The sequence below is a fragment of the Ylistrum balloti genome, unplaced genomic scaffold (assembly GCF_031769215.1).
Source record: "Ylistrum balloti isolate Yb309-2 unplaced genomic scaffold, AGI_CSIRO_Ybal_v1 Utg371780, whole genome shotgun sequence".
In the NCBI taxonomy this organism is placed as follows: Eukaryota; Metazoa; Mollusca; class Bivalvia; order Pectinida; family Pectinidae; genus Ylistrum; species Ylistrum balloti.
Window position 1 is genome coordinate 42121 of NW_026782889.1, and position 15468 is coordinate 57588.

The 15468-nt window shown below is 35.2% G+C and overlaps 1 protein-coding gene across 1 annotated transcript; it reads right to left on the reverse strand.

Moving 5' to 3' along the window:
• Positions 1–792: 792 nt before the first annotated feature.
• On the reverse strand, positions 793–3677 carry LOC132563592 (G-protein coupled receptor GRL101-like). Its single transcript, XM_060228332.1, has 5 exons — positions 3573–3677; positions 3162–3223; positions 2614–2703; positions 1358–2469; positions 793–935 (listed from the first exon to the last, which is right to left on the reverse strand). The coding sequence occupies exons 1-5, from the start codon at positions 3675–3677 to the stop codon at positions 793–795; spliced, it is 1512 nt and encodes a 503-aa protein (XP_060084315.1).
• Between the last annotated feature and the right edge of the window lie 11791 nt (positions 3678–15468).

The window sequence follows — 15468 nt, forward strand, 5'->3', positions numbered from 1 at the left end:
GGAAGTTTTGTAGAAAGTATTTAGCATAGAATGAGGGAATGATTCTTGCAGACATGTTGATCAAAGACACTCTAATTAAATGTTGATTTGTGTCACGGTTTTGTGTTTAGACTGTTGATCCTTGAAACTAGTGGAATCGACATAAGGAAGAAATTCATCTTACGAATTAAAATAACATCTGTGTGTTGTCGAATTAATTATTACACAACAACACAGGAAGGATTTTAAACAGAGTGTTACGTTGTTTTTTTGTAAGAATCAGTACAACATTTTTGGATGAAGGTTTGACTTGTTTTGCATTTACGTCTAAACGATAGACAATCTTGACGTCATAAAAACGTGTGCATTAATGTTTAGCTTCTTGAACTACTTCCAACAGTGATGAAAAAAAGTGCTTTTTCCCCCAAATGTTTTAGGGAAAACATGACAACAATTTGGTCCTTTAGATAGGTTTTAATGGTATAAAATTCTTGTCTAGGAAAGCGAATCATTATCTGGTTGAAACAAATAAAAGCAAGTGTAAAAATCTTGTTTGGCAAACACAAATATCCTTTTGATCCCGTTATATCAATTTGAAAACTGACAGCTCAGGCGAGATACCCAATAATTAACAAATTTGGAATAAACGATGACGAAAATTGATGATACTGATAATATCTAACATTATGAAATCATCAAATATTCTTTTTAATTATCATAGTTCGTTTATCAGTTGTCAAGACCTATCTTATTATCAATAATCTTTTGTACGGACAAAAGTCTTCACGGCTATCACACATGCACACGTGGTAATCAACGTACTCTATGACGCTTCCTCCAAATTGCTGATGCCGTGTATAAGAAAGGGTTGATGGCGGCATTGACTGGCAGCACAAATACCATTACCCAGGCATAGGCATCATTCGGAATCTCGTATCCACTTTTTGACATCACACCTGAAAAAATAGTATTGTTTGACACTTATCTTGAGTATTCATCCTACATTAGGACAACTGATGGTATACATCGAATAGAAGTTTTATTATCAATTAATGATATTAATTATATGTGGTAATTCCTGATCTAAGCATGAAATCTTTAGTTTTCGTACTTACGGAACCATCGTCTTTCACGACTTCCGCGAGTCACTCAAACTCTTATATGACCATTTGTTTATGTGTGTTATTTCTGGTTACTTTATACAGATGCACTTTTGTCGGAATGTGTGTATATAACAATATATCTAAATTCTTATAAAAGTGACCTGATGGTCGTCGTCAATGACGTTTGGTTTATTGCTGGAAAGAAACTCAATTGAGAACGTTATAATTCAAAGCTTTGTTCTACATTTCGTAATGCGATAAGATAAGTTATTTACCCATGACTCCAATAGGAAACCAGCAGCAAAAGTCTGTCGCCACCACCAAGAAGAGGGTTTTAGCTACCGTCAGGTCTCGTTGTCGAGTCTGTGATGAAGCTACCCGACCCCCACCACTTGTTACAAGGCTTTTAAACATGCAGAGTTGGCCTATGGCGATGATAACGAAAATGAAACTGTTCAGGCAAACAAACACTGCAAAAGAATAACCCGAACCAGGTTGTTCGTCACGTGTCAGTGGTAAGGCAAGACACACTCCTGACTGAGAATAATATTCTCCCTTGAAGTAGAATTGCATAGAAACAACAGGGATGACAGCGATTGTGATAGCAACCAACCACAGGAAAAATGAGATGATGCATGCTTGCTTCCCGGATATATTTCGCCGAGAAAGACGAGACATAGGAAATACTATGACAATTACTCTGTCTATTGTCACCATAAGAATCAGAAACGTCGACATTTCACTAGATATATTCGACAGGATTCCAGCTATGGTACATACAATATTGTTTCTCCAATCCTGATCATTCCACGCATATACATCTCGATAATGTATATCAAATGATCCTATAATCATGAGATAGATACTCATGAGAAAATCAGACATACTTAAATTCAATACAAAAATCGAATAACTTGTTGTAATATTATCTCTATCGATAAGAAGTCGGTAAAACATGACAGTAAAATTCCCAATTAAAGAGCAAAAGCCAATAATCCAGAGAAAAACTCTAAGTAAATCTGAACCTATCAAATTTTTACACGAGGATATCACATCTCCTTCTGATTTGCAGGCTGCTTCTTCAAACCAGCAATGCATTAATTTAGATGGATCCTTTAGACACTTATCGTCAGGAACCGACTTAGGTTTAACACAACACATAAAAGGAGTGTCTGTCAGCAAAACAGTCAGATTGTCTAAACCTTCAAACATGTGTTGCTTAACTTCCAGTTTGTTACCAATGATATTCAAAGTATATAAAATACTAGAATTAGTGAATGTACCCGCAGGCAAAGTTGCAAAATTATTGTATGATATATCGAGCATTTCAACAGAAGGAGGTAACATAGGTAGAACAGATAAGAAATTTCCGTTAAGTATAATTATCCTTATATTAAAAAAACCAGTAAATGAATAGTCAGAAAGGGACAGTATCCGATCGTTTCCGAGGGACAGGTACATAAGGTATTGAAGCTCATTAAACAGGTTATCAAGTAGAACTGATATCTGATTGTTAGATAAGTCCAAATACATAAGATCAGGGAGACCGCTAAACACAGAGTCTGGTAGAACTGATATCTGATTTCTAGATAAGTCCAAATGTTCAAGAACAGGGAGACCACTAAACACAGAATCAGGTAGAACTGATATATGATTACTAGATAAGTTCAAATACACAAGATCAGTGAGACCATGAAATGTATCTATTGATAACTGATTTATCTTATTATATGATAAATCTAGATGTACAATACTTGGCATGTCACCGAACATGCCTTCAGGAAGTAACACAATGCCGTTATTAGATAGATTTAATGACCTGAGGCTTTGTAAACCTTTGCTGAATGTTTTGTACACATTGTATTTATCTTTAATGACTAAATAAGTAATCTTCGATAGTTGTTGTAATTCCGGAGATAGTAAATGGTTCCACGTGGTTTTGGAAGGGAAGCGTGCAGTCGCCAAGAAAGGGTCGCTGAAGTTGACTGTGAGACCAATACACATACAAATTGGTTGGCACGGATGGACACATGCAGACTCGTCATCGGAATCTGGACATTGGATTTTATTGTCACATACTTGTTGTAGAGGAATGGTGTGTCCGTTAGGGCAGTGATGTATTCCTGCACAATTGTATAGTCCTGAAACAAGGACGATTTAATGTACTTGCATACAAAATCAATGATCGACGACGATACCGATGATCTGTTTTAAATATACAACACAGTATCAACCCTGTACACTACAGACATACACTTAATATCAAAAAGTTTGATATTCAACCTAGTAAGCAGTACGTCTCCATTAGAAATAATATGCGTCAATTACCGTATATAGCGAGAAGACAACTGATAATGTACACATGACGTGATGTTTGTCTATTTTTGGATGTCTGATTATTTTCATGTTAATGTAATTGAAATAAATCGAAATATTTTAAAGTATAATTTATGTTTTCATCACAGTGAAATAATCATCTTTCACACCTACCACAGTTGTTGTCTTCTGTTTCCTGTCTCTGGCATCGGTTGTCACATCTGTAGCTGACGTGCTGACAGAACGTATAAGGACACTTGACCTTCTCAGTAAAGCCATGTCCTTCTCTTCCTAATGTAAAGATGTGAAATGAAGTTATTGTACTCGATGATTTAACAGGAATAAAACTCTGATTTCACGTAAATTAACGTGTCGAATGAAAGAATTAAAACGAAGAATCATCAATCTAATAAGAATCAATAATCGATCAAAAATCTGCGATGATCGATGCCTTTCACAAATAGTACGTTCATATAGAGACATGTTTATTTATAACTTCTGAGATATATTCCCATGCTCAGGATTCTTGCTGCGAGTAGCATTCAAACGCCGAATAAATAACGTGATTCATCTTCCTCTACTCGAAGTAAATTTTAGAACGTGTCTTCTTGAGGTTTCGACGTAATTTACAATTTTCATTTAGGCGAGGTATACGCACGATCAATTTGTGGACGGAGAGGATATAGTTTTACTATCGCATTCAACTGCTCAATCAAGCGTTTTATTCCATATCGAATTATTAGGAAGTAAATATTGATAATGGGTTTTTTCATATTCAATAATAACAATGTCGTTTTGTAATGTTCTTGTCTTAAAAGGAGATAACAAGTTTCTTTTTCTTTTTGATATACTTTTTTATTTTTATTTTTACAAACATTCGTGATGCTAATTTAACAAAATATATGAAAGCTTACAATTTTTTGGGGTAAAGTCACTTATTGCTCTTATATAGACACGATTAAAGGACAAAGAACATTATTTCCCAACTAATATGACGTAATGATAGTAGAAAATCACGAGACTCCACCCCTCCCCTACACCTACGTGTCTGACCTACGAGATACACCAAGCAATAAAGGATTCTTCTTAATATGCATTTTGAGTGGACGAAAACGAGGCTGATAGACTTGCTACGTTACTTGGGCTCTCCTGTCGATATTCGGCCACTATAATGCTAGTACACAAAGTCATGAATCAGAAAAAACAACTTTTCTATTCAATATTCTTCATTCATTACTAACTCACTAAGATTGTTTGTTTGATATTTGTAAATAAAATAGTAAAAAGCGTTAGGATAAGAATACATGTGTAAAATATCTGTTTACACTGATCATGTTTACGGAAAAATATTTTTTTTTCAAATCATCTTATGCCAGAAAAAAACAAAAACGAACAGAATAGTTTATAGTTATTGTTGTCAACGGTTAAGTGTGAAGTGATCGGTTGGTGCATTTGACTTAGCACTGTAAACACGATGACGTCAAAATTGAGGAACGTGCAGATAATAGTCATATGTAATATTTTACCGTATTGTTATTATAAGAAAAGAAAAACTATTTTCAGTTCCCCCATTTCTGTGAATGTTTTAAAATTTCAGGTAACTAAGACAGAATGTGAATAAAATTACAAAGAGACTGATGAACAAGTGAAAGGAGATTAAGACCAAATATTACGGAAGAGTAACTGTTTTCTGCTTCATCGACGACTCCCGTCATGTAAACCTATGTCAATCCAAGTAAGTAATGTCACATTCTCAAATGATAGCGATGTATACAACCACGGAACCAACAGGGAAACTTAAAAGCTTCACAACAACAAAAGAGATTGTATATTTCTCGACTGGGTCACTATGTGGACCATAAACCTTCCCCATAGTTTTCATCAATCTGAATCTTTTAAAAACCTGTGTTACGAGATTGTCCGTCCGTTGAAGACGTCTTGATCAAAGCAAAAACAAAATCGTGATAATTGGAACAGGCCTTTGAATATTGAATTAACTGTGACATGTAAATATCATGGGTTTGGGATGCAGGTATAGTGCTATCCAGAAATAGAAAGTTCACAATAGTGAAATTCAAATAATTAAGCATACAGTTTGGTGAAGTCTTCCATTGTATGAACATATCAAAGATACAATTATACCTATCTCCACTTGAAAGATAACTTCTGAGGAATCTATTGTCACATGCCAATGCCTCTCCACGATGTCCGTCGTTTTATCGATCTACTTTTGTAAACAACTACCTTTACCATTCAGAGAAAGACGTTAAGAATTTCAGGTATTACACGAATAATCAATATACTCTACAATTTAGACAGATTATCCATGCAGTGTAGCCTACATCTTGACCCGCATCTATTAAACACTAGAATGGAAAGTAGGCGGAACCTCTACGTCATCAATGGTTGAAGGGAGCGATTTGATTGACTAAACACGTGTGAGGGACCGTTTCGAACAGAAATACAAAGATAATTAAAGCAAGAATCCGCATGACATTGCATAATCAACAGCCCGGTGACAAAATCAAGATATTAGCTATATTCACCCGACAACATTCTGTTAGAACAAATAAGACGATAAGTTGATAAAAATATCAACGCTCAACAATTATCTTTATACCACTTTCCAGTGTACATGTAGTATGTTTAATACGTCACATGTGACAATACAGTTGACGTCATCAATCCATGAATAAAGTCAACGTTTGCCTGGTCCTTATGTTCCTATTAAAAGTATAATTCATTATAAAAAACACAAATTATGAAAATTATAAAAAGTCAGGCGGCTCCCTTTGTTGATCATTCCAAGTATCTACTCATATGTTGCCAAGCAGAGACAGTTGAAATCATGCCATTGTTTAGTTTTAGACTGAAGCATCTTTCTCACTCTTCAAAAAAACTTTTTGGTGACTACGATTTTGAGATCCTAATATCAAAGTGAAAACATTGGCAATTCTCTGTTATTCCAACATATTTGTATTTAAAAAGGGATTTGTTTTAAAAATTATAGGCACGGCAATAAAATTAAATCCTTTCTCGTGTTGGCTTATTAAACCGTACAAAATATATGTTATATTTCTTCTTTTCCGCTGATCTCTTCAACATCTGTATCCATTGTTCAATACTAAACAATCCAGCAAAATCACGAGTAGACAAACATATTATTTTTCATACATTTAAAGCAGGTATCAAATTAACGACATAAAAATGGATATACTACAATACTGTTCAATATGATTCTAGAATGTAAAGCACGAGTATATATGTGTTAAAGTATCGTGAGCACGACTGCTAGATAAAATTGCACATTTTGTGCAGTTTAGTAAATATAGTTGACTAGTATTACGGAATAAACATTAAACGGAAGACATGTGTAGTTATAACAAAATAACGATCACACGAATATTACAACTAATTGGTTATAAACACAACACATAAGATTTACCTAGTATTTAGTATATTATTTTGTTTACAATAATATAGAAGTAATGAAAATAAAATGACCTTTGTAGCGGTAAGAGATTCATTGCCGAGACAAAAGGAGATGTCCATTTAATGTTTACATATATAATGTATATATAATGAGTGTCCTTACACTAAAGCTGGTCCAGTTTTTCTGCATCGTGCGCAAATCGCACATCTTGTTACGTTGTGTGATACCACAACTGTATAAGTGCACTTTAGAAATAATACCTTTATAATACCAACATATAGAAATGTCACTTTACATTAGTCTGTGTGATAAGTGAACTGATTGGCTGAACCAGCAGTTCTAAAGCCATATATAGCTCATACAATTACCTAGTTCTTTGTAATACTAGTTTCACTTATAAATTGATGCCGTATATACTTAAATAGCCATGAGATAATTGTTCACTTTTCTTTAGGACACAATCGCTGAACCTATGATAATATTACCTTTTGTACATTCCTGTGCTGACAGTGGCTCCGTCTGGACGACAGAACATTTTCTTTTGATGTTTTCGATGGCATCAGCAAGTCTTTCATCAAACATTTTATTCTTTCCTTGGTTGAGGTCACGAACAAAATTCTGCCTCTCGCCTAAGTGTTTCATTGAGTATGCGCCATGGTTTAATTCACAAATGATTGCAATAAAATATGGCACCAAAAGCTTGAAAACGTTCATAGTGAAGTACTCTTAATCATAAATGTAGCCTTGATGGAGTTAAATGAGTTAAAACAGTTTATGTTAAAACGCATGTAAACATGTAACAGATGAATATATCAGCGTCCTGTATAGGGTACCATTGCAATGGTCACGTACTGTTAGCAACGTCCCGGGCGCTTGCTTTTAAACATATCAATGATTAATATCTAAGCATATTCGCCAGAAATGATGGATATTAATTTTGTTCATTTGACATATTAAAGCCATTGGCTTATTTTGATAAAAATATATAATCTGCCTACAAAGCTATTAGATGGTTAGAGGCGTGCGGAGTGTCCTATTGTTGGTGGAAACCGGAGTACCTGCGGAAGACCCACGTGGACGAGCAGGTCATCATATACAATTTTCACGTCCGCTCTGGGAGAATCGAACATGTTAATAAGGACACATATTAATAGGTGATCTAAGCTTATTTCATAAGGAATGTAAAAAGATTAGTTGAAATAAAAACAAAAACAAAAATAAATAAATAAAGATGATAATAATGATGTGCTGTTATTTACCTTAACAAAGTAACAAAGTACTTGATAAAAAACGTCTATTAAGAATGATAAGTAAGAAAAGTGATAGGACAGATGTAAATTCTAAAACCATACGTCAGTCATTATGTAAATGGGTAAAACAGGTGTAAGTGCTCTTTTCATTACATTCCAGTTCAGTTGTTGTCAGGACTTATATTTCAATCATACACTTGTAATGACGATACTTTCACAATGCGTGCACAATAGAATAATTGGACGAAATTTGTTATAAAACAGAGTACATGTTTGTCCGCACGGTGTGGCGACCTATAAAACATCTTGTTGAAATAGATTAAGAAATGACCTGCGAACACATGTGGTGTAGGGGTTATCTATTTTCGTGGTATATATGAGTATAACTATGTATATTTCCTAAGCCATATATCTATAGGTTAGGCACATGTAGATCTATCACGTAAATACTAGTTATATATACTTAATATTTATATTTATTTATATTTAAGAATAGTTAGTTTACATGTGACCAGTCTTAGTATACTGTCATGCATATCGTATAAGTATTATCTATGTTAGCACTATACGAACGTCTCTTTTTGTTTCGGAAATTAATTATCCAAAATCCCATACGTCAGATAGGAAATTTCATTTTCATTACTCTCATTTTTATACGCCTGTCGAAAGACGGACGTATTATGGTATGGCGCTGTCCGTCCGTCGTAAACTTTTGTTTGTCCGGAGATCTCCAACATTTTTCAGCAGATCTTTATGAAACTTTGTAGGCTTAATCACCATGATATGAAATGGTGTTTTCCTGAATGGGGTTTTAATTAGACGATGATATTGCCGATGTCAATTGTTCTTATACATTTGTAGATATAAGTTAAGTAAATTCGAGCCAAACTTGCACTGTTTCCTAATCTCTATTCATATTCGATATTGTTGCTCATGGCAAGGTTCCAATCAGAAAAAAAGAAAAAAATCGAACAGATTAATTTTCGATTCGTTAGCGTTTCTGGTCATAACCATCTGGTTGTGAATTTAATAACTTAATGTTACAATGTATATTGTATATTTAATGAACATATAGGAGACAGGAATTAGGATACTGCCAAATAGACATTTTGTTATAATATACCACGTTGTTAGACAAGTTTGTGTTACGTTTACGAAATGTCAAAATATCAGTTTGTTAAAATGGATAGAAAGGGGATTCCCCAGTGATTAATCATATCCAGGAGTCCGAAACCTTTTATGTGTTGTGATTCGATATCAAACGATAGATGAGATCTTGTAAAATGCTATCTGAAATATAAGTTAAATGATATATTAACAATGATGTATTTTATATTGAAGTTGTCATCGGTGCTGACGGTGATGACAGATCCTCTCTCAAATCTCTCAAAGTAAAGATTTTCAGAGTGAAGATATCTCTCAAAGTAAAGTAAAGTGAAGATCTCTCAAAGTAAAGATTTCTCAGAGTGAAGACCTCTCAAAGTAAAGATTTCTCAGAGTGAGATTCTCTCTGAAAATAAAGATCTCTCAGTGTGAAGATCTCTCAAAGTAAAGATTTCTCAGAGTGAAGATCTCACAAGGTAAAGATTTCGCAGAGTGAAGATCTCTCAAAGTAAAGATTTCTCAGAGTGAAGATCTCTCAAAGTAAAGATTTCTCAGAGTGAAGATCTCTCAAAGTAAAGATTTCTCAGTGTGAAGATCTCTCAAAGTAAAGATTTCGCAGTGTGCAGATAACTCAAAGTAAAGATTTCTCAGAGTGAAGATCTCTCAAAGTAAAGATTTCTCAGAGTGAAGATCTCTCAAAGTAAAGATTTCTCAGAGTGAAGATCTCTCAAAGTAAAGATTTCTCAGAGTGAAGATCTCTCAAGGTAAAGATTTCTCAGAGTGAAGATCTCTCAAAGTAAGTTTTCTCAGAGTGAAGATCTCTCAAAGTAAAGATTTCTCAGAGTGAAGGTCTCTCAAAGTAAAGATTTCTCAGAGTGAGATTCTCTCTGAAAATAAAGATCTCTCAGTGTGAAGATCTCTCAAAGTAAAGATTTCTCAGTGAGTGTAAAGATTTCTCAGAGTCTCTCAAAGTAAAGAAAGATCTCTCAAAGTAAAGTAGTGAGATCTCTCAAAGTAAAGATTTCTCAGTGTGAAGATCTCTCAAAGTAAAGATTTCTCAGTGTGAAGATCTCTCCAAGTAAAGATTTCGCAGTGTGCAGATAACTCAAAGTAAAGATTTCTCAGAGTGAAGATCTCTCAAAGTAAAGTTTTATCAGAGTGAAGATCTCTCAAGGTAAAGATTTCTCAGAGTGAAGATCTCTCAAAGTAAAGATTTCTCAGAGTGAAGATCTCTCAAGGTAAAGATTTCTCAGAGTGAGATTCTCTCTGAAAATAAAGATCTCTCAGTGTGAAGATCTCTCAAAGTAAAGATTTCTCAGAGTGAAGATCTCTCAAGGTAAAGATTTCTCAGTGTGAAGATCTCTCAAAGTAAAGATCTAAAGATTTCTCAGAGTGAAGATCTCTCAAAGTCAAGATTTCTCAGAGTGAAGATCTCTCAAAGTAAAGATTTCTCAGTGAGTGAAGATCTCTCAAAGTAAAGATTTCTCAGAGTTCTCTCAAAGTAAAGATTTCTCAGTGTGAAGATCTCTCAAAGTAAAGATTTCTCAGAGTGAAGATCTCTCAAAGTAAAGATTTCTCAGAGTGAAGATCTCTCAAAGTAAAGATTTCTCAGAGTGAAGACCTCTCAAAATAAAGATCTCTCAGTGTGAAGATCTCTCAAAGTAAAGATTTCTCAGAGTGAAGATCTCTCAAGGTAAAGATTTCTCAGAGTGAAGATCTCTCAAAGTAAAGATTTCTCAGAGTGAAGATCTCTCAAAGTAAAGATTTCTCAGAGTGAAGATCTCTCAAAGTAAAGATTTCTCAGAGTGAAGATCTCTCAAGGTAAAGATTTCTCAGAGTGAAGATCTCTCAAGGTAAAGATTTCTCAGAGTGAGATTCTCTCTGAAAATAAAGATCTCTCAGTGTGAAGATCTCTCAAAGTAAAGATTTCTCAGAGTGAAGATCTCTCAAAGTAAAGATTTCTCAGAGTGAAGATCTCTCAAAGTAAAGATTTCTCAGAGTGAAGACCTCTCAAAGTAAAGATTTCTCAGAGTGAAGATCTCTCAAGATCTCTCAAAGTAAAGATTTCTCAGAGTGAAGATCTCTCAAGGTAAAGATTTCTCAGAGTGAAGATCTCTCAAGGTAAAGATTTCTCAAAGTGAAGATCTCTCAAAGTAAAGTTTTCTCAGAGTGAAGATCTCTCAAGGTAAAGATTTCTCAGAGTGAAGATCTCTCAAAGTAAAGTTTTCTCAGAGTGAAGATCTCTCAAAGTAAAGATTTCTCAGAGTGAAGATCTCTCAAAGTAAAGATTTCGCAGATCTCTCAAAGTGAAGATCTCTCAAAGTAAAGTTTTCTCAGAGTGAAGATCTCTCAAGGTAAAGATTTCTCAGAGTGAAGATCTCTCAAAGTAAAGATTTCTCAGTGTGAAGATCTCTCAAAGTAAAGATTTCTCAGTGTGCAGATAACTCAAAGTAAAGATTTCTCAGAGTGAAGATCTCTCAAGGTAAAGATTTCTCAGAGTGAAGATCTCTCAAAGTAAAGATTTCTCAGAGTGAAGATCTCTCAAAGTAAAGATTTCTCAGAGTGAAGACAGAGTGAAGATCTCTCAAAGTAAAGATTTCTCAGTGTGAAGATCTCTCAAAGTAAAGATTTCTCAGAGTGAAGATCTCTCAAGGTAAAGATTTCTCAGAGTGAAGATCTCTCAAAGTAAAGATTTCTCAGAGTGAAGATCTCTCAAAGTAAAGATTTCTCAGAGTGAAGATCTCTCAAAGTAAAGATTTCTCAGAGTTTCTCAGAGTGAAGATCTCTCAAAGTAAAGATTTCTCAGAGTGAAGATCTCTCAAAGTAAAGATTTCTCAGAGTGAAGATCTCTCAAAGTAAAGATTTCTCAGAGTGAAGATCTCTCAAAGTAAAGATTTCTCAGAGTGAAGATCTCTCAAAGTAAAGATTTCGCAGTGTGCAGATAACTCAAAGTAAAGATTTCTCAGAGTGAAGATCTCTCAAAGTAAAGATTTCTCAGAGTGAGATTCTCTCTGAAAAAAGCCAAATTACTCTAGTGTGCAAAGTAAAGATTCACTCTCAAGTGACAAAAGATAGTCTCATTAAGTAAAAGATTGTAAAGGCAAAAATAATGTATCTGTCTATAAAAATGTTACTTATGCATGTGACTCAAAAGTAAAAAAGAGTTTAATCTGTGACAGGAAACATCAAGAGGATACCAACATGGCAACATAATCATCTAAAATTTGGCCAAAATTTGACCACAGCTGACCGCTCAGATGACCGATTGGAAAAATTCAGGTGGCCTGCACTCCGCCTCTCATGTATTAATTTGTGTGTAAATTTTGTTAAATTCCATGCAATAGTTTTTGAGAAACGCGTCGGAAACCTCGCAGGCGGAAGAAAGTGAAAGAAATAAGAATAATAGATAATGATAACAATAAGAAACGGAGCAAACACAATATGTCCCCCCACTTCGTCTGGACATAATAAGACGATACGTTTCGGAAGACGACATCACCCCTGTAAACCTTGGTCAATCAAAGTAAGTAATATCATGTTCTCAAATGAGAACAAGGTACACACTAACGGAGCCAACAAGCAAACTAACGAGCATCAAATATATCCAGAAAAAAAAAAAAAAAAACAGAATTAAATATTTCGTAATGAGATCACTATGGCGACCATGAAACTTCCCCATAATTTTCATCAACCAGCATCTTTTGAACCCTTGTGTTTGTTAGTCAGTTGGCGACTTTTTGTAGGAAAATCGTGATGATGGAAACAGGCCTTTGACAATCGAATCAACTGCGACGTAAATACCATAGGTTGGACATGCAGGGATATTGCTATTCAGAAATGGAAAATTCACAATAAGAAATCAGGACGCAAGTGCGTAATAACATGTTTTTGTTAGGAAAAGGATCACGTGAGTGAATACGGGTGGTGTGTGACCGGGAAGGTAAGAACGGCAACCATTGTGTATGGTCCCGGTTTACCCGTATTCGGGTCAGTGTATTGTATAGTATGTTATGGAACGGAGCCCAGAACTCTGACCAGGGTAGTGTTCTTTCTAACGCTCGTAATTTGTCATTTAAGTTGACTGTTTTCTGCCATATTTAGCTTCATCCCATTACTGGTCAAGCAATCTATTTATCAATGAGTGTCTACTTGAGCATAACTGTTTGTTGTTATCGTAAACAGGTGTATTAGTAGAAATATCATTATAAATAGTAAAGAGAAACTTATTTTTTTATGTAGAAATGTTACTTAACTAAATTATTAATAGGTATATGTAATTTAATGACTGTAAATCTGTTTATTTCACTTAGTGACGTAGTTTTGTTCATGTGAAATATGTATGGAAGCCCTGAGCTGCATCGTATTTACCTGTATTAGTGTGAGTGCGCACAGATGTACGGAAGCCTATAGACAGCATATATATTTACGATGATAAGTTGTTTCCGTGTTTCTAAATATCGTATTTGGTCAAGCATCATCAAATTTAATATATTTGTCGGGTGATATGTGCAGTGGGTGTATTATTGTTGAATTTGGAATAATTATAGTAACATATTGGGGCGGATTATTTACAGTATGGAAGTATGAGTGGTTGTTATATTCATATAGCTTCACATGATGGGCAGATGATATGAGCGCCACTTAGAGCCAGCAACAAGGTGACTAACAGACAGTGACATTAGGACCGACCAGCATTATATGTCATCGGGGTCAAGGTCAGCTGCTATAAGGCGACGTGGAGAGTCCAGGATTGTACCGAGCTTCTGGTTTGATGGCCAGGGTTACTGGACCGAGGTCGTTAGCCTCATCACCAGAGAAGTCTTGCTTCTTGTACCTTGTATACTGCTAGCACGGCCTGTGCTACTGAAGATATATTCACTGTCAACGAATGCTGTTAAATGAAGCATTACAACAACCTCTCTATCTGTGAAGGGACTGTAGGGTCTGCCATTATTAGTATATAAGTGACTAAATGATAGCGAGCGTGAGAGCGAGTGTCAACTGGTCAGTATTTAGGTTTATTTAATGTAAATACTATATATATATATGTAATTATTCTGGTTCCTGTGATTCCCCCTCGGATGCTAAACTGAGGCTCGTTCCGTGTTACAGCTATCAGAAATCAGTCAAAATATCGGAAAATGATGTATCTCTATGAAGACTATCCAATGGTATGACGAGCAGTGTAATCCAATGTCACACCACTGCTGTGCACGATAGTTCCCCGTTTCGTGCTTTTCCCGGAAGACATCGTCACGCAATACAATAATGCAGCATTCGATACAGGACTGAGTGCACTGCAACATATAAAGTTGCCCGACCGATTTTCATCGTTTTTTAACAACGTGTTCGCAAGGTAATGCAAATAACATCACCCTGCGTTTCTTTATCACCTATGATGTATATTGATTTCGCCATTTCCCGTTCTTGGCGAAGAAGCTCACATTACGAGAGCATGAAGGCGTTCCTTCAGTTTAGAATGAGATATGGTTTACAAGGTGGAAAAAGATAATTTTTTTTTAAAAGAGGGTGTGTCAGATTAGTCAAAAGCCCCTTAGAGTTCTTCAAAATCAACATACCATTAATTTCACTTATTGAGTATTCAGTATCAAAACAAGACTGTAACCCAATCTAAATTATTGTAATACCGAATATGTTTACCTTGTATTTCGTCTTTTGAAAGATTACATAATGTATGGGTGGTGTTTCCTTCGTTATCGACCAAGCCCAGTTCAGGAAATGTACTAATCTTTGCAGACACGGATCAAGTTATTGGAGGCCTTATTTCACACACACAATCACATACCTGTCATGTAAATCTTGAGGAGTGGATTTAACATCAAGGTTTCGACCCCAGGGATGCGTGAAACGAAGGGACTAGAGATAGGCCAATCACGTGTATTCGTCTCTCTTAATTTCCAGCATAAGTATGTGTAAGTAGAGGGGAGGGGGGCGGGGGGTTTTAACTCTTCACACGTATAAACCCCCGGGAAAAGACCTCATGGACTAAGGATTGTCCCGAGATTTGAGATCAAGTCTTAAATTATGTGTGACTCCATCTCTCCATTCCTAATATATATTTGTGTAGTTATATAGTCCCCGAATCCGTTTTCAAAGCGGGTCCATTATCAACGTTACACCGACAGCTTACATACTGTAAACCAATTAATTTTAGTGGGTCTTTATTTTCGTTGTTTTTATGGGTGTTTTTAATATAAGAATTCCTATGTCTTCGAATGTTTAACATGTCATAAATAGCTATATTACATTACTATATTATAGT